Source organism: Staurois parvus, unplaced genomic scaffold, assembly GCF_062004578.1.
Source record: "Staurois parvus isolate SC_StPar_1 unplaced genomic scaffold, SC_StPar_1.0 ptg000968l, whole genome shotgun sequence".
In the NCBI taxonomy this organism is placed as follows: Eukaryota; Metazoa; Chordata; class Amphibia; order Anura; family Ranidae; genus Staurois; species Staurois parvus.
Window position 1 is genome coordinate 216343 of NW_028318764.1, and position 24318 is coordinate 240660.

A 24318-nucleotide genomic window follows, 5' to 3' on the forward strand; every position below is an offset into this window, starting at 1 on the left:
CTATGTAACTTTAGACTGTTTTTGTACACTCTCTTGTGTTCTTATTTACCAGTCTTTCTTATGTAGCAGCCCGATTTTATACAATTGCTGGTTTTGTGCTGTGCTAACATTTCATTGAAAACTATTGAAAGGGAGAATTGAAATGATTTGGGGATTCAGATGTATCTGAATCACAATAGTAAAGAATTTCAACAAATCTAAAAAAAATTAAACAAACACAACTAATTAATTTGTATTCATTTGTTTCTTTTGTTTGCAACTTCAGAGGGTTTTGTAAGTTCAGCAATATGTATCACACTCTGTTTTGTTAGGATTGCAAAATATCAAAGTCTTAAGCAAGTCGCATAAAAATGAAAAGCAAGGCATCCAAGTTGCATCCAAGTTGCATCAAAGTCACAAGCAAGTTGCATCAAAGTCAGAAGCATGTGTAGCACTACCACTGCAGGGGCCGCTTGATAATGCTTGTCCCCAATGGTTGCCCTGAGCTTGCAAGCCTCCCGACACATCTGACACTTGGTTCAGACATATTTCAACAGTGTAGGATAATAATGCAAGAGACACAATTCTTTAGTAACACCTCTTGTTTAAAAGAGTAGACCACAAGAATTATGGGTTTAGGATATACAACCCTAGTTAACACATAAAAACAGAACACTGGTAAAAACAGGAATAATCAGCAACATTTAACAAATTATATAGGAATGAGTAGAGAGCCTCAACTGCAACACCAACAGTAACTGGGTAAGAAAAGGCTTGTTGACTTATCAGCTCCCTCTAGGCCACTGGCACCACAATGGTAGATGCAGAGAATTATCTGAATGTACACTGACGTAAATATTTGAATAATAAAGTCTTATAAGACAAAAAGGTCCCTTTAACTAGATATTGCAACTTCCTGTGGTGTTTAAAGTTCCTGAAAAGGTGGTGTCCATTGTCTTCCCATTGTCTCCTGCTAGCAATGTTGGTGCCCATAAACCATAGTGAATACTGGTAAATTCAATGAAGTTAGACAGATAAGATGTGGTACTGCTCAAAGCAAAGATCTTCTGATACTGAGGCGTATCGAAGCGGAAATGACAGCAGGGATGAGTGAACAAAAGGGGTGGCACTTCATCACATCCCCTTAGCCTCTCTGACCTCCACTTTGTGGCAGCTGATATTAAATTGACCCTGTAGGGGCAGCAAAATTTGAGCTCTGTACAGACCTACAGTCTGTGGTTGCAAAGCTGAGTGAAACTGAGAAAACAATCACATTACACCTTGCCACCATTAAATAGTTACAGCACACTTTGGACTCACATATTACTCACCTCATTGAAATGCATAGGCACCTTAAGGACCTCTGGACAGCATAATATCAGGGTACGTGGTCTCCCCAGGTCAGTGGAACACCAAGCCATAGAACCAGCTATAACTTCCATCTTCAATGACCTAATGGGCTGGCCTGCTGACACACCAATTGATTGTGAAAGAGCTCACAGAGCCCTCAGACCAAAAGAAATACACTCAGATCCTCCACAGGACATAATATGCTGCCTGGTCAGTTTCCCACTTAAAGAGGCAATTCTACGCAAGGCAAGGGGAAAATATCAAATTCTCTTTAATGGCACTGAAATCAAGCTCTTTCAGGACTTATCTAGCATAACCATACAACACTGCCGAACCCTGCGTCCCCTGCTGGAACTTCTCTGCTCTAGAGGCATTACATATAGATGGAGCTTTCCTTTCTGTTTATATGCCACCATAAAAGTCCTCTCTTCCTCCTTACGAGTAACAGATCTCCAGCTATTTTGTGAAGCACTGGATATTCCCCTAGTGGAGGTCCCTGAGTGGTACAGCAAATTCTACATAGACATTGGCTGGCAGTCACGACCAAAAACACCCCAAAAGCCCAGCAGCAACGTAATCGAAGATGCCGCTAACAACCAGCCTCCACCCCAGATCATTCCCATCAATGAGCAGCTGTTCCTGGAAGTCCAGGTCACTTGCCCTCTCATCACAGAGAATGTTTGGACATATGAGCTGTGCTTTTCTCTTTCAGTATACCTATGAGTACATTCCAACGCTGCATTCTACTCAGCTCCTTAAGTTTCCTCCTCCCAATCGATTTGTGGACTCATATTGCGGAATTGAAGGGCAGGAGGAGCATATTGAGAATTTTAATTATCAGCTCCGGACGTTTTGCTTGAGGGTAGACCATTTGGTTATCCTCTGTTATTAAGATTGAGAACTTGCCATCCCCTTGCCTTTTTCCTGGTTCCTGTAGCTCTCCCAGGATTTATCTGCTAGCTCCCAGATTTTTAGATTCATAGGTGGCTTGTATTCCCCTATTCACAGTCCTAACGTACGCTACCGATACTCCATTTGGATATACTAACAAACTCTGATGGTGATTCACTCAGGTAAGGGAATCCTGATAGTTACTTGACCTCCACCATCTTATACTTTTCCTCATAGTAAGCTCTGGTCCTGATGTTGTTGATGTTTATGATGTTGTATATGATGCATATAGAGTTGTAAAACTTGTTTCAGATTTTGATGTTTCATGCCCACTATACTACTTTTGCATTTGAGTGCCACAAAACATGTTGGCCTGGTTTTTCAGTCAAACCCACTTCTCCACAAACCCACCCAGCAGACTCCCCAGAGTCTTGCTGACCTTTTAAGGACTTTTCTTTTTCTTTTTTATAGCTGACGAGTTAGCTGATCTAGCTCTGCCCCCAGTATAGTTTCTGTCTTCACTGTCTTTTTCTGCCCATTCTCTCCAGCGTCCTTCATTCATTTTGATTGTTCTTTTTTTCAACCCCCCCACCTTTTATTTATTTATTTTTTTTTACTCAGCTTCCTTCTTACTCTGAGTGTTCAACCTCCTACGGATACATCTGTATCCCTAAAATTTATAATCGGTAAGCGCCCATGGCTTAAATATACCAGAGAAATGCTCTAAGTTTTTGCAAGAATTTGGAAGACTGAAGGCCCAGGTAGTGATTGTTCAAAAGGTGCATTTTTAAAACAGGACACACACCTAAATTTACTAATAAACACTACACCACAGCGTCCCATGCTACATCTGCTGTATCCAAAACAAAAGGAGTCTCAATCCTGATCTTGAGGTAGGTCTTCTTCCAGGTAACAGACTAAAGCAAACCCTGAAGGTCGATACTTGTTTGTAAAGGGCTTGCTTGTGTCCTGTCCTATACCATTGCTAACATTTATAGCCTCAATAGTGATCAGGTCACATTTTTTTCGCCGGTTTGGAGAAGTTAGCGGAATTCATCACGGGAATGTTGGATTCTCAGAGATTTTATTGTTCCGCTGAACCCACTCTTGAACTCTTCATCCAGAAATTCAACAATGCCCTTCTGTGCACTCTGCCAAATTAACAAACAACTTCAAAATTTACATGTGCATGATTAATGGTGTGTTCTACACCCAAAGTTAAAAGATTACACCTTTTCTCTGCTTCACATGCTAAATATTCTAGGTTGGATTATGTCAGGGATCGCGGCTACGAGTGGCTCCGCGCATGCGCAGAGCGCCGATCTATACTAGCTGGCGGACACTAGGACCTGGACAGCGGCGGCCACGCATGCGCACTCGCGGACGCTCGCCTGGCACCAATGGCAGGGCACACTATTTAAACCTGCCCTGCACTTACACTCATTGCCGTATGGTCTTTATTCCTGTGTTCCTGTTATTTGAGATTCGTTGCTGACTTTGCCTGAACCCGACCTCTGCTGACTTCTCCTGCTCTGACCCCTGGCTAGTTTGACCTCTCTTCTGGATATTCCTAAACCTGATCTGAACTACTGGTACCGACCCCAGTGAGTGACCTGACTATTCTTCTGCATGCTTCCTTGTACTACGCTGACCCCACTGTTTCCAACCCGGCCCGTTTGACCAAGCTCATCCATCCGGCAGGATCCAGCCATCCCTGCTTCCACCTTCTGCCTCTTCACGTCAAGCTTTCCACCTGCATAGACCCCCGGCGGATTCCTCTACCTTAGGCAGGTGTACTCAGGGGCTGCGACCTGGTTCCTGTCTGCCCCAAGTCCATCCCCACCATCAGGGGCCCTGGTAAACAAGCAGACTGGGGCTTAGACTCCGTGCTCTGGGGAATCCTGTCCCGTGGCCTGCTAGAGGCACCGCCAGGTGGTTGCTAACAGATTATTTCTGTCACAAGCTGACATACTGTCAGGAATGGACTCAGCACTGGTGGTGGGACTCACCTGCCGTGTGGGCTGCAGTACCAGGGCTGACCAGCGGGTGCTCTCAGCAGCCAGAAGCTCACTCCTGCAGTCGGCCAACACCTGAAGCTGATTGCAGGAAGTGTATTTAAGGAATGACCAGGCCTGTGATCAGGGCCTTGGTGTATGTTTCCCATGAGCCCCTGTATCTGGTATCCTGTGTTCCTGCCTCGTTGCTGACCCTGCTTTGATCCTGACCTCTACTGACCGTCTCCTGTTGAACCCCTGGCTTGCCTGACCATCCTTCTGCCTGATCCTCAGTACCACGCTGCCCGCTACCTGCTGAACCTGGCTTGTGACCCCGACCATTCTCTGCTTGCTCCTCCTGTACCACGCTGCCCGCACGATACCGACCTGGCCTGTCTGACTACACTTACTTCACCCGACGATCCATCCATCCCGCACGGATCACCTTTAGTAAGTCTGCCTGCCTCTTCCCATCAGACTCTGTTCCTGCACTCCCCTGCCAGTACGCTCTACCACAGCCGGACGCACTCAGGGGTCGCGACCTGGTTCCAGTCTGCACCAAGTCCATCCCCACTATCAGGGGCCCTGGTGAATAGCAGGCTGGGACTTAGACGCCGTGCCCTGAGGAAATCCGTGCTGTGGCCTGCTAGAGACACTGCCAGGCGGCACCTGACAGTACCTTACGGCCTGCCTGACCATTCCACCTCTCCAGCCTGACTACGCCTGTGTTCCTGAAGCCTGCTACTTCCCTGTGTCAGTCCACACATTTCTGGTCATACCCGGATCTCTAACAGAACACCAAGGCCAGTCCTGACCAGAAGTGGCTGCACAGGGAAGCCATCTTGGCTTATTGTTGTGAAGGATGCATCCTGAGGATGTTGTATATTTGTGTCTGCTAGTCTTTGATGACAGAGATTATGCCTATGAGACTCTGCAGGAGTATACCAGGGATCAGCTGCTAGAATGCATACGGATCGCTCATTTTCTAGTGGATCAGGGCACAGAGTTCTCTGAGGTGCAGCCATTGATTCCCCTGAGGGAAGGGATGACTTTTTGCCACCATTTAGTGCAGACCATGTAGAGTCCCTGGTATGGTTATTAGAGGATGATGTGGATTGCTTCTTGAAGCATTATTCTGCATGTTCACAACAGGTGCTTAGGGATTGTATAAACGCAGTGCAGTCTTTGACCAGACGGGCTTTGTGTAAGCTGAGCTTTGTTCAGCCAGTACTGCAGACATGTTCGGATTTGTTACATCCAGCCTCAGTCAGCTTGCAACAACCCAGTCCTGCTTCTAACCATTACTCTGCTCAAAGCTCTCTTCCTCCAGTTCCCACAGCACCCCCAGTGACAGCCCAGTATACCCTGCTAGCTACCACATGTCAGTCCCCTGCACCCACTCGCTGCACCTATCCTGCCTTTTACCCTGTAAAGAAGCCCTCTGTAGCAACTGCTCCCTCCTTTTGTTCCATCCTCCGGCTCTTCCCTGTCTTCAGCTGCTCCATCCGTTTACAGACCTGCATTCACTTACAGTGCTCCAGAAACTAAACCCAAGAAGAAGCAAAAATTCTTTCCAACCAGTACCATCCTACCAGTATCCAAACCGGTCAGCCTGCTGTCTGAGGACCTGCCTTCCGTTGTCCAGCCTGATGCCCTGATGCCCGATGACACGATCCGGCCTGATGACCCGATCCAGCCAGATGACTCGGTGCCCGCTGTCAAGCTTGGTGACTCGGTGCCCGCTGTTCTGCCAGATGACTCGTTGCCCGCTGTCGTGCCAGATGACTCGGTGCCCGCTGTCGTGCCAGATGACTCGGTGCCCGCTGTCGTGCCAGATGACTTGGTGCCCGCTGTCGTGCCAGATGACTCGGTGCCCGCTGTCGTGCCAGATGACTCGGTGCCCGCTGTCGTGCCAGATGACTCGGTGCCCGCTGTCGAGCTTGGTGACCCGGTGCCTGCGGTTCTGCTAGATGGCTCGGTGCCTGCTGATGTGCCTGGTGACTCGGTGCCCGCTGACTTGCCCGATGACTCGGTGCCTGCTGACTTGCCCGATGACTCGGTGCCCGCTGTTGTGCCCGATGACTCGGTGTCTGCTGTTGTGCCAAATGAGTCGGTGCCCGCTGTCGTGCCTCTGCCCGCTGCCCAGCCTGACGTGCCTCTGCCCGCTGCCCAGCCTGCCGTGCCTCTGCCCGCTGCCCAGCCTGACGTGCCTCTGCCCGCTGCCCAGCCTGACGTGCTTCTGCCCGCTGCCCAGCCCGATGTGCCTCTGTCTGCTGCGCAGCCTGATGTGCCAGCCCCTGATGTCCAGCTAAACTGGCCAATAACTGATTCCCAGCCTGCTCCAGCGACCTGCCTTCCTGGGTTCCCCTACATAAAGAGAAGTCTGCCAGCAGGAAACCCAGCCAGCCGGTTGACTCCGGCAGTAAGATATCCAGCCAGTTACCTGACCTGGGCGGTGGAACATTTTGCCCACTAAGGACTGTTTGGAGCGTCCTGAGGCCGCTCCTTGAGGGGGGGGGGGTACTGTCAGGAATGGACTCAGCACTGGTGGTAGGACTCACCTGCCGTGTAGGCTGCAGTACCAGGGCTGACCAGCGGGTGCTCTCAGCAGCCAGAAGCTCACTCCTGCAGTCGGCCAACACCTGAAGCTGATTGCAGGAAGTGTATTTAAGGAATGACCAGGCCTGTGATCAGGGCCTTGGTGTATGTTTCCCATGAGCCCCTGTACCTGGTATCCTGTGTCCCTGCCTTGTTGCTGACCCTGCTTTGATCCTGACCTCTACTGACCGTCTCCTGTTGAACCCCTGGCTTGCCTGACCATCCTTCTGCCTGATCCTCGGTACCGCGCTGCCCGCTACCTGCTGAACCTGGCTTGTGACCCCGACCATTCTCTGCTTGCTCCTCCTTTACCACGCTGCCCTCACGATACCAACCCGGCCTGTCTGACTACGCTTACTTCACCCGACGATCCATCCATCCCGCACGGATCACCTTTAGTAAGTCTGCCTGCCTCTTCCCATCAGACTCCGTTCCTGCACTCCCCTGCCAGTACTCTCTACCACAGCCGGACGCACTCAGAGGTCGCGACCTGGTTCCAGTCTGCACCAAGTCCATCCCCACCATCAGGGGCCCTGGTGAATAGCAGGCTGGGACTTAGACCCCGCGCCCTGAGGAAATCCGTGCTGTGGGCTGCTAGAGACACTGCCCTTTCTCATACCCTTTCTCAAATCTGCAACCATAGAACCCTTGGTCTTGTCAGACCATCATCCCATAACAATCACATTGGCATTTCCAGAGCAAGAATTCAGAAGTACAGTTGCAAGAAAAAGTACTGTATGTGAACCCCTTGGGATTACGTGGAGTTTTGCATGAATTGGGCATAAAATGTGATCTGAACGTCATCTAAGTCACAACAATAGAAGAACACAGTCTGCTGAACATAATACTACACAAACATTAGATGTTGCCATGGTTTAATTGCACATAACATGTAAACATTCACAGTGCAGAGAGGAAAAAGTATGTGAACCTTTGGACTTAATAACTGGTTGACCCTCCTTTGGCAGCAATAACCTCAACCAAACGTTTCCTGTAGTTGCAGATCAGACCTGCACAACGATCTGGAGTAATTTTGGACCACTCCTCTTCACAAAACTGTTTCAGTGTAGCAATATTCTTGGGATGTCTGGTGTGAATCGCTCTCTTAAGGTCATGCCACAGCATTTCAATCGGGTTGAGGTCAGGACTCTGACTGGGCCACTCCAGAAGGCGTATTCTGTGCTGTTGCAGCCATTGTTTTGTTGAATTACTTGTCTGCTTTGGGTCATTGTCCTGTTGCATCACCCATCCTCTGCGGAGCTTCAGTTGGCGGACAGATGGTCGTACGTTTTCCTGCAAAACGTCTTGATAAACTCTGGAATTCATTTTCCCATCAATGACAACAATCCGTCCAGGCCCTGAGGCAGCAAAGCAGCCCCAAACCATGATGCTCCCTCCGCCATGTTTTACAGTGGGGATAAAGTTTTGATGTTAGTGTGCTGTACCTTTTTTTTTTTTTTTTTCTCCACACATAGTGTTGTGTGTTCTTCCCAAACAACTCAATCTTGGTTTCATCTGTCCACAGTATATTTTGCCAGTAGTGCTGTGGAACATCCAGGTGCTCTTTTGCAAACTTCAAACGTGCTGCAATCTTCTTTTTGGACAGCAATGGCTTCCTCCGTGGTGTCCTCCCATGTACTCCATTCTTGTTTAATGTTTTCCTTATTGTAGATGTGTCAACAAAAATGTTAGCATGTGCCAGAGATTTCTGTAGGTCTTTAGCTGACACTCTGGGATTCTTGTTTACCTCATGTAGCATTCTGCGCTGTGCTCTTGCAGTCATTTTTACAGGACGACCACACCTAGGGAGAGTAGCAACAGTGCTAAACTTTCTCCATTTGTAGACAGTCTGTCTTACCGTGGACACATGAACATCAAGGCTTTTGGAGATACTTTTGTAACCCTTTCCAGCTTCATGCAAGTCAACAATTCTTGATCGTAGGTTTTCTGCGAGGCATGGTTCACATCAGACAGTGCTTCTTGAAACCAGTAAACCCAAAACAGGTGTGTGTTTTTTAAGGGCAGGACAGCTGTCAGCAACACATCCAATATCATCACACTGATTGGAGTCAAGGTTGGCTCACTCCTGGCTCCAATTAGCTCTGGGAGAAGTCGTTAAGCTAGGGCCTCACATACTTTTTCCTCCCTGCACTGTGAATGTTTACATGTTATGTGCAATTAAACCATGGCAACATCTAATGTTTGTGTAGTATTATGTTCAGCAGACTGTGTTCTTCTATTGTTGTGACTTAGATGACGTTCAGAGCACATTTTTTTTTTGCCCAATTCATGCAAAACTCCACATAATCCCAAGGGGTTCACATACTTTTTCTTGCAACTGTAAATTGTGGAGACTTAATTCCTCACTACTTAGGGATGTTGATACAGTCTATGACCTCACTGAAAAGCTACGGGATTTTTTCATCATGAATGACATTCCATAAATAGATCCCCTCACTCAGTGGGGGCACACAAATGTGTCATTAGGGGGTGTTTTTTTCATTATCTGCAGCAGCAAAAAAAAACCCATCATGCTCAGGTGAACGCTTTATTCTCACAGATACATATGCTGGAGGTTTCTCACAAACACAGGCTGCTTCTGTGCTTGCGGAACTGACAGAGGCTAGACTTCCAACTTCTTGATGAACCGGGTAAGAGGTCCAAATGACAATATATTCTACACCAAAAAGTGTTCTATGAATATGGAAACAAAAGTGTCCGCTTACTAGCCAGAGCAGTTCAAGCTAAGAAAAGAAAGATGAGGGTTCATTGCATTAAAGATGTCCAAGGCAATAACCATTGTTCAAACAAAGCTATTGCCAAACAATTTGAGGACTTTTATAGTTCTTTGTATAATCTCAAAGCCCCTTCTTCTACCTTCTCAGCATACTCTACAAGAGGGAAGTTGATAGCTGACTTTTCAGCCCAGTATGGTCCTTTTTCTATTCTTTGCTCTGAGGCTTTAAAACTTGAAGCACCTATTACAGCGGAAAAACTTGATAAGGCACTCAAAGAGATGAAGCCGGGCAAAAGCCTTGGCCCGGATGATCTTACACTCCAATACTATAAGACTTTTTTGGACATTTTAAGACCTAGGTTTTTAGCCACCTTTTGAGGCTTGGAGCTCTCCGTCCCCCAAACCCCACACCTTTTGGAGGCGCATATCACTGTGATAATGAAAGAAGGGAAAGATGAGACAGTCGCTAACTATCATCCCATTTCTCTTCTAAATGTGGACATGCAGCTTTATGCGAAAAATCTGGCTAATAGGTTGCTCCCCTTCCTACCTTCTTTAATTTCTCTAGACCAAGTGGGCTTCATACTGGCGTGGGAAGGCCATGATAACACTGTAAAAGCCTTGAACCTCCACTACTAGTTGTGCTCCCAAAATAAATGAGGATTTTTTTCTCTCAATGCCGAGAAGGCGTTTGATAGGATAGCATGGGATTACCTAGCAGCGATTCTTCAAGCAACAGGTTTACTAACCAAGATGTGCAACAGCATCCAATCCTTGTACTCCAATCCCTATGCGAGGGTTCATGTCAATGCCCTCCTATCTGATGCATTCTCTTTGAGCAATGGCATGCAGCAGGGTTTTCCACTATCACCATCACTATCACTATATGCCGATTTTGCAGACAACATGCTTTTGTTTCTCTATGACCCTCACATCATTATCAAACCTCCTTTGGGACTTGGAAAAGTTTAAGGCTATTTCCAATCTCAAAATAATTATGCCAAATTACAAGCTCTTAACATCACCCTCCCGTGGTAAAGAGGTTGAGAGATGCAAGTCTAATTTCCCATTCCTCTAGCATTCAGAGGCTATGACCTGTTTGGGTATTCAAATACCATACAACTTCTCAGAACTCTATCACAAAAACCATTTGACAGTTTTGGAGGAAATATGCAAAGATATGCGTGGGTGGAACTCTTAATGTTTCATGGTTTGGTAGAGCAGCGCTTCTTCCTGTTCTTCTTCGTGTTCTGTATATTTTGCAAACGGTACCTATTTAGATACTTCAGACATTCTTCACAAGGTTCGGGAAAACATGCACCTAATTTATTTGGCATCAAAAACGCCCACAATTACATTTTCCTGCCTTACTCTTCCTAAACATAAGGTGGCATAGTCCTTCCTGACCTATCTGGTTACCATAGAGCTTGTTTACTGGCTCATCTGGTAGACTGGTCAGATCATAATAATACAAAGGCCTGGGTCATCCTTGAACACTCTCAGACCTCATTACCTTTGTATCGTTTATTTTGGCTTCAACCTCATTTGATACCTGTGGAGGCCAAAACACACCCCTTAATAGGTCCATCTTTGCAAATGTTTCACAAGCCTTTTTACCGTCAAAAGGATTGGTACATATTGTTTTCTCGACTCCCCTACAATTCATTCCTTCCTTCCCACCTGGCATGTCCAAAGCCTTTTTGAGGGAAGGCTAACCTCACAGCAAAGTTATCGCTAGGCACTTTTTCTGCAGGGGGTCCATCATGACCTGGGAGTCTCTTATCGAGTTGGTGAAACCTTATATGATACCACATTGGACGTATCTACAAATCCATAATTTTCTGACTTCACAGGGCCTTATGACAATGTGGTCTAGATCTTAGACTGTACTGGAGAGTATATGTATTCGCAAACATCTCAACGTCATGTAATCTCCACTCTACACATCCCTTCAAGACACGTTCTTGCATTCATGTCTTCATCTTGCCAGATGTGGGATTGTGAATTGAATCAAACCTTTACAACTAAGGACTGGGAGTCTATGTGCACCTAAATACATAAGGGTTCACTAAATGTTGCATTACAAGAAAATGGGTATAACATTTTTCATGTTAGTACCGCATACCTTCTTCACTTCACAAGTTTTACCCATCAGTTTCAAACTTGTGCTGTCGCTGTGATAGAGATGTAGGATCCATGATCCACATATATTGGATGTACACCAATCCTCAGCCCTTCTGGAAACTTGTAAAACGACATTATTACTAAAGTCACCTCAATTAAGTTGGACTATATTCCAGCTCAATTTTTGCTCCATCATTCCTCTCAGACTAGAAAAGAGTACAATAAATCTCTAGTGATGTTCATGGTCAATGCTGCCAAACAATGCACATCTTGCCATTGGGTTTCCTCCATGGTTCCCACAATATGCAAGTGATTCCGCAGGATTAATAACATGGAGGAGATGGAAGAGCTGATACATATTTCACAAGATAGGTTGTGTAAGTTTGCATCTACATGGTCTTGTTGGCTGGATTTCAAGAACATTGCTGATTACAAGAACTATATGGGAGTGTAAAGCTGACTCAGATGCTTCCAATATGATTGTTTTTGGGAGTATTATTCTCCTGAAGTGGTAGGTGATACTACTTCTGTACTTCCCTCCTCTATTTGAGGGTGGAGTTAGTAAGAAAAGGCTGATACCCCTCCCCCACCCCCCTTTTTTTCTATTTTCTATTCTTTTTTTACTTCCTGTTTATTTTTTTGTGATCTTTATCCTCTTTACTTTGTTTTTCTGTAAGGAATTTTTCTTTAGGCAATTAGCCCAGTATTGATTTTGGGAGCTGTTAGCTCAGGATGTGGCAAACATTGAGGGGTGTTGCTACCAGTCCCTGCAGTTACTTTCGACAATACTCACATTCCTCATGTGTTTGCTCCATGTATGTCTTATGCTTTTTTTCTCTGCATATCATTGTTGCCTAATGTGATATAATGTGTGTTATTACTTAAATAAAACGTTTATGGAACAAAAAAAATAATTGACTTAATGAATGAATCTAAAATGAAATAAAACTAATTTTTTTCATCATGCACATCTCTAAGTGGGACTTGGGACACAGAGCACGAAACTGTTGGCTCAGGTGGCTGGCTGAAACTCACAGGAAATCACACAGGTGCTGGGAAGCAGATAGCTGCAGTACATGTGGAAGCCACAGTTATAGGTATGCTGGATTTTTGGATAACACAGGTGATAGGATAGGATAGGACTGAGGGTCAATAAGAGAGAAAAACTGGTGATCAGAGGAGCAAGATGGGCACTGGAGGGAATAATGGCACAGAGGAACATAAGTGACAAACCATGTTGTGAAAAATGCTCATAATGTTGTTCCAGAGACATGCAACAATTTACGTCCATTTACGTCTACATTGTCCAGTTTTAGGAGTTTTGTAATCATAAGGATATATAAACCTAGAGATGTAGTCATAAGGGTATACAAACCTGGAGATGAATGACCCGAAGGCTTTCAGGCAGATTTGGTGGCACACTGTCCAGATGATTGTTAGCCAGATAGAGATAAGCTAAGTTAGTCAGCTTCTGTGGCAACAAAACAAAACTATAGTTATTCTTTGCATTAGCACAACAAAAAACATGTCCGTGGAAAGTCATAAGAACAAAATTTCCCCTTTTGTTCTCTCCCTTCACTTGCATGCTGCTTTACCATGATCTAATGCTTTAACCTTATGCCTAGGTTCACACATTATCATGCATGTTTCAGTGCAGTCTTGCAGTGCGTTTTTTTTTGCATTTTCATGAATTCTTATGCTTCATGCACTCTGGTTTTGGCCCATATCTAGCAATATTTGCTGTGACACCATTATTGCTAGGAGGAGAATGGATGCCAAGCACAAAACTGCGCCAAAACAAAGCATGTGCGTGAATTTTTCATGCACTCCCATTGAAGTCTATGGGGTAAAAAATTCACTGTGTAGAACCAAAAGAAGCACATGCACCTTATCAATATTGTGTTTTTTTTTTATTGTCATGCATTGCAGCTTGTGAAAGGGGGCTAAAAGTGAGGTCTGAACTCTGAAGAATGTGTTGACCCCTATAACTTACATACATACATTTTCTGTGAATATCATTGAACCTTCAGTCCAAGGTGAGATCATTTGTTCAGTTGGTACAAGTCTCTCTTAGGGCTTTTTCACACTGTTGTTGCAAGTAGGCGGCTGGGTGGTGTATTTACCCATCAAAACCACTCAAAATTGTTAAAATTAGGAGTGGATGAAGGCATACATACTACAGGGGTTATCGTTGCCTCAAATCTTGGTGAGGCAAAAATAATGCTGCCTGCAGTGGTTGGCAGGTGTTGACACTTTGCAACACCTCCAATTACTTCTGTTGAAATGCACTTCAAGCAGGCTGTGAACAATATAACACACCTATGGTGCCTTTAGGACAAGGTTGTAAAGAATCAAAAAGTAATCATTTCCCATTTTAGCTTTGTAATAAAAAAATTCACAGGGTGTTTCAAGGGCATCGCCTGATGTGGCTTAAATGCTTGTGCAACACATCCGATATGCTCATTAAGAGTATGGTTGCATTAATGAGCAATAAATAGTATGCTAAAATTCATCTCCTGTGTGAAAGAGCACTAAGACCTTGTTTACACATGTGGCAAGGCTTTTCTAAAATGCGATTTGTGCTCAGATCACATTTCAGAGAAATTTGACAGGCAGGGAGGAGGAGATATGTTGCCTCCTCACCACCTGTTTTTACCCCCTAATTGCTGCATTTCCGTGACACCTAAGAATCCAAAAAACAGCACTAAAAATCTTTATACTTCTCTTGTCATGAAATACAATGTCTAAATAGGTAAAATACAATAATAACCAAGTCCCATAATATGATGATTCGAATCCAAAAGACATTTTCCCTTTTATCACCACAATATAACTCCTGTGTTCTCTAATGCCAAAAATCTACGTAGATGAAATCCTCACCAGAAATATATGACCCACTTTTTAATGCAGGTCAACCTAGCATTTTTAACAGTCCCCTCCAGTAAGTTTCAGTTCCTTCACATGTGTAGCACCATCCTAGATAGGTGCTAGGTTAGATACATTTGATTACTGGCTCACTGTAAACAGTTGAGCTGCCTGTTATTATTTTGGTCTGCTCTGTGTTTCCCTGGCTGCAGGGTTGACTGCTTCCCCCTGTCTGTCTGTCTGTCTGGAAAGGTTCTGGAAGATAGCAGGCTGGGACAGTCAAATCAGCAGCTGAATATTTAAGCAGCCTTGGCCAATCCCTGGGGGGAGATGCCCAGATGGTGGCTGGGAGTGAGCATAAATGGCCTGGGGCTTTGAACAGGAGGGGTTCTTGTTCTAGAGGAGGGGATCCCAGCCTAGAGGGCTTCTGTTCTTCTGCGCAGACCTGCCATGTGTCTGTTGCTTATTTAAGCCCCAAGTAGGCTAGCGGGGAGAGGCTATTCTGCTGAAATCTGTTGCAGTTGGCTGAGGGGCTGTCTTTGAAGGTCTGGTATGGGATCATAAGCTAGGTATCTGGAATGTACTTGAAAGAGGCATCAAATTATCCAAGGACATTAGTAAGTACAGTCCAGTGTGAGAGATCCCTGAGACTGTGTGCTACTACTGTTTCTCTTGTGCTAGAGTCAGTGCTGCTCAAATTGGACATTATCTATGGTGTCTTGGTATATCTCAGCCCAGTATTTGCTGCAAGCAAGGGCTGTGCTCAGATTCTTAGGAGAAAGATTACTGTACTCAAATTTCTGCCTAACGTTGCTGCAGTACCCCACAGTTAACCTACTCCTATCCAAGTTCAAGTTCTGCAATAAAGCATCAGAAAAGCATATCCATAGATTGTTTACTGAGCCAAAGTAGTGACTGCGTGCCTGACTGCGGGTGCAACTATGGGGAAAGACCTTAGGGACCTAATCAGCTGGCTCCTGTGGAAGTGAGTGCTATACTGTACATATAACAGCACCTCCAGTATATCTTCCTCCACTTTATCCTCAGGACCAGTGTATAAGCCAAAAACAATAAAATGATTATTGTGCAGTATGTTTAAACCCAACTTCCAAATGCATGCATAATGTACACATAATAATAATCCACACACACCATCCTTTTAAGATTACTGATCACCTGTGTGGAAGCTTGTGCAGTTTCACTGAGCTATCCCTTTACATGTTATAGGTCATGTTATAGGATAAATTCAAGTTTCCACAAAAAATAATAAATGCACTTTTTCGCAAGTAAAAAAATGTGCATTTATTATTTTTTTGTGTTAGGACCCTCTAAAGCAGGGGTGTCAAACTGGCGGCCCTCCAGCTGTTGCAAAACTACAAGTCCCATCATGCCTTTGCCTTTGGCAGTCATGCTTGCAACTGTCAATCTTGCAATGCCTCATGGGACTTGTAGTTTGGCAACAGCTGGAGGGCTGACACTCATATTTGACACCCATGCTCTAAAGCATTGCATCAGCGATCAGCAGATCACTGGTGCCATGTGGGTCTCCTGCAGACTGTCAATGTATCTGCTTGCTCATACATCACGTACGAAAAATCCGATACTTCTGACAGGAAGTACAGCGCCGTGGTAGTTCATTGAGGACTACAAGCCATTAGCTGCTAAGGCTGTTGGGACCTGTAGTCCATTCATTCACATAGGACTGTGAATGAATGGTGCAGACATGTAGCCTGAGCCCTGCACGGCAGCGCTCTTTTTAAAAAGTGACAGTTGGTATGGGAAGCTTCTCCCCGTACTTCTGTCACGGGGGGGGGGGGGGGGGCAGTGGCTGCAGGATCAGGAACATGTTACATGTTCCCCCTATATAACATGTTCGCAGTGGTGAACGTATCCTTTAAAAGTGCACAAAGGATTACCAAAAGTGTCCTAATAGTAGTGACCCAATCAGTGTCCTTTTGGCGTGCCCCTCTTTATGTTAAAGAGTCCTCTTGTTCCACAAGTCCCAGAGGTTCATTTCCTCAGATTTGGTCCTTTTAGTTCAATGCACAAAAAAGAAAACTCCAATGGTGTAGTATTTATATTAAAACAGAGGTGTAGCTAAAGGGGTCACAATGAGGACCCGGCTGCAGGACAGCTGGATGGCTAATGTGTAGCAATACTAGCCCGGGTGGCTGGTGGACAGGGGTAGGTAGCAGAGCTCCCGGCCCTTCCGCACTGGCATTTTCACATTTCCCACCTGTGTCCTTGGCTGGCCCCTCTCTCCTGCCCAATAGAGTGATGCTTAGTTCAGTATCATTCCCCCCCCCCCCCAGCAAGACTCCCGGGGACCCCTGACTCACCTCCATCCCTTCCTTCGCACAGAGCCCTCTAGTGAAAACACCTCACACAGGCAAATGAACTTCTAGCACACAGGTGCAGCAGTCCTATGGAAGCCAGCTCCCCGGAGGACACTGCAGGCTCATCTCCAAGCCCCCGCCACCCTGTTCCCCTCGTCATACACAGATCTCCTACGGAGAGCCTATGGAGCGGAGGATGTGGCATCTCATGCCAATTGAATGCCCTGTCTGGGCTGCTGCTGGAGGGAGCCCAGACGACCATGGATGAGTGCTTGGAGGGTGGCCAAATGCAGCATTGTATGACTCCTATTAGTACCTGCGCTCCATCAACCTGATCCTGTAGCTTAGTCATGGTGAGTGAGACAAACACATCTCCTCCATACACCATCTCATACCCCACTCCATTTTTCCTGGGGACAGTGACCCCATCTCCCATGGAGAAAGGGACCCCATCTCCCCTGGGGAAAGGGACCCCATCTCCCCAAGGAAAAGGGACCCCATCTTGCCTAGGTAAAGGGACTCCATCTCCCCTGGGGTCAGGGACCCCATCTTCCCGGGGGACAGGAACCCCATCTCCAGACCATGTAGGCTGGCAGGGCTGGTGTCAGCCACCCTAGGGTGCCATGATGGGGGAGGGGGAAGTGAAATCCCCAGCCACTTGGGGATTGGGGGTGTACTAGCGTGGTTGCTGTATTCCGGGGAAGGGAGTACAGTAGTACCAGCATGGGGTGGCTGGAGGACAGAGGGGGGTCTAGCAGTACCAGCAAAGGGTCACTGGAAGTTGGGGGGATACAGCAGTTTGGCTGGAGGCTGAGAGGTACAGTGGTATCAGTGCGGGGTGGCTGAAGGACAGGGGGGTCTAGCAGTACCAGTACAGGATGACTGGAGAATGGGGAGGTACAGTAGTATCAGCATGGGGTAGCTGGAAGACTGGAGGGTGGTTGGACAGCAGCACAAGCGCAGGGTGGCTGAAGATGGGGGGGATGCCTGCAAAATGCACTTTTGCCTGTGTAAGCAAAAATCCTTGCTCTGACCCTGCCTGTATGCCTGGATAGGAGGAGTGGTAGGGGTGGCTGCATAAAGAGGAATCAATCTCTCAATTTTCCTCTTTCCTGCCTCTCCATGCCTGAGGTAGTGAGAGGAGGAGGAGGGAGGAGGAGCTGGCATTCAGTGGCTGCAGGAGGCAAATGGAGAGATTTTTTGCTCTATATGCAGCCGCTGTTCCTACTATGCAACTTTCTTCTGCTGCCCCCCCCATGTACTTTCCAGCCCCCTGTGCTCTTTCCCGTCCCCCATAGCTCTGTCGGGTTCCCCTCCTTGAGAGCTAAGTCCTCAGTCCCCTTTCCCTGTCTCTCAGGTGGAACATCAGAGATCTATTCAGACCCCTGATATATCACCAAAGCTCCTAAAAAAGATTGTAAAAAATAATAATGTAGAAAAAAAAAAAAAAACCCCAACAAAAATAAACTGCTGATACCAGTGTTACTACAGGGGTCACAAAGGTCATACATGCAACCAGGCCCTGGAGTTCCACCAACCGGCTCAGAAGGAAGGGCACAGCCAGGGATCAGGGGGCCCTTCATGGTTTGTTTCTTGTTTACTTATAAACAGGTAAAATTAGCAGAGCCCTTTTAAAACACTATGAAATACACCACTTCTGGTTTCAACGTGACATCACTTCCGTTCAACTTGTGTTTCGCCATGTGACTTCCACAGGATGTCAGGAATGGTGTAAGTGTACAATATACATGTGTTTGAAAGTTGGGTTTAAACGCACTGCATGATAATCTTTTCCTTGTTTTTGACTTTTTAACTGGTCCTAAGGATAAAGTGGAGGAAAATATACTGAAAGTGCTGTTTCATGTGAAGAAACTGGAGCTGACTAGAGGGGACTTGCATTAACCACTTCCCGTCCGGCCGTTGTTTGTAAATGGCCGGACAGTGGCAGTGCAAGGGCAAGTTGCCGTTCATAAACGGCACCCGTCATTTTGTACTGTGCGCGCTTTTGGACACAGCGGGACACCGATCGCTGTACGAGATCTCTGCGTGAGGTCCTGATCATGTGATCACTGATTGGCCAATCAGTGATCACATGATTAGGTGTAAGCAAGATGTAACTTCTGACATCATTGCTTACTACGTCTGAAATCTGTGAATGATCACAGAGGTCACATAGTACAGGGCTATTCACAACAGCCTTGTACCATGTGACAAGCTGTGACCAATCACAGCTCGCACAGTATTTTTCAATGGCTTCAAAAATGCAGCCAGAGAGAAGGAGAAATTATTGCTTTTACAGCCTTTATGGGTATAAAAGCAATCAGTGTAAAAAAAAAAATCTTCATCACTCCCCACAAGTAGTACAGTGCTACTATGGTAACATTGTACTGCTAGGGTGACAGTACGTTAAAAAAACCATAAATAATAATATAAAAAAAATAAAATAAAAATGTAAAAAAATGTTTTTGAAAAATTATAATTTTTGGTTATAAACTAATCTGGGTTATTTCTTTTTACTAAAAAGATAACTGAATAAATTGTGGCCAAGATTTATGAAGAAAGATTATTTATTTGCAAAATCTTATAAGAAAAACACTTTTTTTCAAAATTTTTGGACTTTCATTTATGTAGCAAAAAAAATAAAAATCCAGCTGGTGAATAAATACCACCAAAATAAAGTTTTATCTGTTTTAAAAAAATGCTAAAAAATTAATATGGGTACAATGTTGCATGACCGCACAATTGTCATTCAAAGTGTGATAGCACTGCAAGCTTAAAATTGGACTGGACAGGAAGGGGGTAAAAGTCTCCGGACATGAAGTGGTTAAAATGCTAGCCTGACCTCAATACAAAAGTGGATCATATATTTCTATTTAATGTATCATCTACCTATTTCCATAGTTGTTATTGTGTGGTGATGTAGAGGACATTCTCTCTTGGATTCGAATCATCGTTTTATGAGACTTGATTATTAATAGATTTCATTTATTTAGACAGTGTTTATTTCATGATAACAGAAGTATAAGGGGTTTTTTTTTATATGAGCTCAGCTGAGTGCAGGTAAAGTGGGTTATTTATTACTATGACACATGATTGCAACCATAGGGATAGGGAGTTTACTGGATGTCATGGCCACACCATGTGTACACCCCTGGCCACTGCCATTGCAGTTAAGTTGGAGAGGTTAAACTGCAGCTCAACCACATGCTTTCACCACCCCACAACCACAAGTGTAAACTTGCCTTTAGAGACATTTTACACTTATAATTTATTAGGGGTTTTTTGGCAGATGAGAAATGCAAACTCTCTTTTGAAAAAAAAATAAAGCAAAAATATTCCCCCTAGAAATTTTGGAAGATTCTGAAAATGGAACCAGGTGTCAGGAACAATGCAACTCATGTGCACATACATCAGTGGCTGCCCAATGACTAAGGAGGAGCAAAGTGGAACTCAGTAGATGTGAATGTGTATTGCGAACTTGCAATATCAATGCTGAAAGAGGGCACTGTGTATGGCAAGTGTGCCGTAACACAAGTATTCTATGAACATTATGGCAAGAACCCACCCAATGGGCTGTAGTTCTGCTTTAAAGCCCAACTGAACTTTCAGTTTAAATCTGATGAATACATTCAAGATGCATCAAACCAAAGGTGTTCAAAGTCTAAAGCCTGATTAAAACCTCACCAGTCCAGTGCGGTGGGTTAACTTCAATGGGCTGCCAACACACCACAACGTACCTGCACACTTTTTCCTGATGCAGCTCACCACAACACATTATTGCTTAACTGTGCTTTGCAATGTAGACATGTCAGAGGTGTTTTTCTTAGTGAGTTGGATTGCCTTTTAAAATGAGAACTGCTGGATCAGAGCTAGAGCTTTCTGTTCAGCAGGGTGCATGAGCTTGGCTGATTGCGGATCTATATGTCTTAACCACTTGCCTACTGGGCACTTATACCCCCTTCATGCCCAGGCCAATTTTCAGCTTTCAGTGCTGTCGCATTTGAATGGCAATTGCGTGGTCATGCAACATTGTACTCATGAAATTTTTATAATTTTTTTTCACACAGATAGAGCTTTCTTTTGGTGGTATTTAATCGCCACTGGGTGTTTTTTTCTGCTCTTTTTTTGCTCTTTTTTTGTCTATAGCGCAAAAATAAATGTCTTTCTTTGTTTCTAATATAAAATTTTTCAAACAATTAATTTTTCTTATTCACTGATGTGCGTTGATGGCGCTGAACTGATAGGCAAAAATTATGAGGTGGCACGGATAGACAGCACTGATGGGCAATGGTAGGTGGCACTGCTGGGCATTGATGAGGAGGCACTGCTGATGCTGCACTGATGGGTGGCACTGCTGATCAGTGCCAATGATCAGTGCCGATGAGTGCCGATCTCCTCGGTGACAGCTGCCGATTATGTGACAGCGTGATGAGAGTGCTACCGATAACCGGCAATTGTATTTACTCCGTGATCTGCTGTGTCATTGGACACAGCTGGTCACATGGTAAAAGGTTGCTGTGATTGGCCTTCTACCTCATCATGTGATCAGCTGTGTCCGTAGGACACACCGATCACGGAGATCGCCGGGTGAAAGCCCGTGGGGGCACTCAGGAGGGCGTGTTCTGAGAGGATGTCATATGCTGCCCTCCCAGAACTGGGTAACCGCGCTGTAGCCATCATTTGGCTATAGCACAGTTACCAAGTGGTTAAAGGATAAGTTCACCTTTCATGCAATGTTACACCTGTATTCATGTTATGAATAGACCGGCCTCCGCTCCCCCGCTTTGACAACTAGCGGGAGATCTTCTCCTTCCACCAGCTGTCAACATTTTTTAAATAACGCAGCCACCCGGTTGCGTTACTCATTTACAGTCCTCTGTGAATGAGAAACAACAAGTCCCAACAGTCTTAGCGGCTATCGACTTGTACTTCTTAAGGAACTACCACGGTGCTGTGGAGTGCCATGGTAGTTCATTGATTCTTTCTGTCAGTATATCTGCTTGCCGTCCATCCCAATGCCATGCAGGAGACCTGCATGGCACCAGCGAATGGCTGATCACTGGTCCAATGCTTTACAGGCTCCTGCAAGCAAAAATAATAAATTAAAATTTTTTGAGCTGCAAAAAATGTGCATTTATTATTCTTTAGCAAAAGGTGAACTTTTATTTTAATGTGCAGGGTGATTACCAGTAAGTACCTCTATAATGAAATCTCTGTTTCAACACAGCGTACAAGGGTCCTTTTCTGGAGTGAGCTTGCAAGGGACAGACATTTCTACCATGGCAGCTTTTTGTTGAACACATTTTGAACGGCAGCCCTGCTGGATTGCCCAAAAAAAAAAAAAAAAACTTATCATGTGTACCAGGATTAAGTGTAATGAACCTGAAATGTATTTAGGTGATTTACCCTTTTGACTGCCAAAGATGTCATGGCAATCAAAGGACGAATAAGTTAATAATAGTAGTGCAGTTGTATGACCATGTATGTATTAATGATTTGGATGTTACCTTAAATGAATTTACTTTGATTGCTTTGCTTTTGATAAGGTTATTATTGGCATTGAAGGAGGTTAGTTTGGTTGGCAAGACTGGAATCCTGGTCAGTTTGTTTTCAGCAAGAGAAAGCTGCTCAAGTAAGACAAGTTTTTCAAAAGCTTTTTCTTCTATTTCTTCTATAACATTTCCAGTCAGATCAATTCTCCGTAAAGTAGCTGGGAAGAACAAACAAAGCAATTTTTTATTTTCTTTCAGTTCACAGTTTCAGTTTTGGTTATATTACTGAACCCTAAAGTATAAATAATGGTAGACATTTTAATCAGAAAAAAAAGATTTTTGAAAGAGTCAGTTTATTTATACGCATTGCTATGAGTTTGCATACTGCTGAGCACCTGCAGTGCCCAAATTGCTTTTGACCTCTTTTTGTGACACATGCAAGAATGGATACCTTTAAAGCAAGAGATACAAGTCAACCGGAGCAGTTTTAGGAAAGGAAGGAAAACTAGGTAGTTAACTCAGTGCGTACATAAGTAATCGTAATATACTGTATTTACATTTTCTCCTCCAATTTCACTGAGTGGCTGCGTCTTCTTAAGCTCCTTGAAACAAAATTGTTTTTCTCTATGCTAGAATAATTATTGAGGTATTATATTGCTATCATATCTCCTCTCAAGCATCTCTGCTCCACGGAGAATAGGCTTTAAGTTTGTAGTCACATAACTGAGGTTCTCCAGTCCCCTTTGTTGCCCTTTTCAGGATTCTCTCCAGTTCCAGCACATCCTTCCTGAGGATTGGCGACCAGAACTGGATGGCATACTCAAGATGTGGCCAAATTTTATAAAGTGGCAGGATTATTGTTTTATCATGAGTAAATACACTTTTTAATGCATGCTAATATTCTGCTCACTTTCTTACTATTATTATGTTTAAAAAATTGGGGGGGGGATCTTTTTTCTTTACTAATCTCTTTCGTGTGTCCCTTGTGGTCTATTATAGCTGCCCTGCTAGCGTTCTTACTCTTCTTATTGCATTCCTTGTAATGTTGTAATGCCAACAATGACCCCTCTGCCTTTTATTATTTAACCCTTTTGCTGCCAGGCCCTGTGCTCCACTTTTTAACCCAGCTGGCCAGACCATTTTTGTCATTTTTCCATTGCTTTTTTATTTTTACCTTACGGCTTTCAGAGTTTGTAAAAGACTCCCCAAACCATTTCTTTTCTGAAAGCACATAATCAGCAGCATAAAAAGAAGGTGCTACTGATTTTTAACGCTCCACGATATTTGCGCAAATTAAAGCAATATTTTTGCTGAAAATACACTAAAATCACTATTAGCAGATAAAAACACAGCAAATTTTACAAAATGCTTGCTAAATTCCTACTAAATATAAAAGCTTAACCTGTATTGCGTCAATAATTAACAAATATTTGTCAATTTTAAATTGTGCCATTTTTGTGCAATGGTGAAAATCGAACGTACTCATATGCAGATGGTCTGAGTTCAGGGACACACACCCATATGTCAAGTTGGAAGCAGTGTCTTGATGCAGCCACTGTGTCCCAATTGATATGGATGGGACTGACTGCACAGGAATGCATGGAACACCTGTTCATTCCTGTGCAACCGCTGCGCCCCAAATTACATCAATGGGACTGTCTGTATGGGGATGCCCGGAACACCTGTGCATCCGCGTGCAGCTAAATATGGCCTTGCTATATTAAGCCCTGCATGAACAAGGCCTTTGGCCCTGTTTAGACTTGCGGTTGGGGGTGGCAAAATGCGCGACTGAGTTGCATTTTTGCTGCCTGCCAATTGCCCCCCTTTAGTTGCAATAGGCAATGGACAGGGCCGTCATGCTTCAGAAGCAAGGGAGATTTAGACACATGTCCAAATCTACCCTTACTAATTTTTTTAATCTTTAATTTTTTACAGCTTAATTTTTTTTGTAG

The 24318-nt window shown here is 44.6% G+C and overlaps 1 protein-coding gene across 2 annotated transcripts in view; it reads right to left on the bottom strand.

The window, feature by feature from the left end:
- OGN (osteoglycin) overlaps positions 1-24318 on the bottom strand; it is a 250037-nt gene that overhangs the window by 49971 nt on the left and 175748 nt on the right. For both annotated transcript variants that reach the window (XM_089657140.1, XM_089657139.1), the window contains 2 exons: positions 22382-22584; positions 13049-13144 (listed from right to left, as the gene is read on the bottom strand). In XM_089657140.1, the coding sequence (XP_089513266.1) occupies positions 13049-13144; positions 22382-22584 (299 nt within the window). The remainder of the gene's footprint in view (positions 1-13048; positions 13145-22381; positions 22585-24318) is intronic.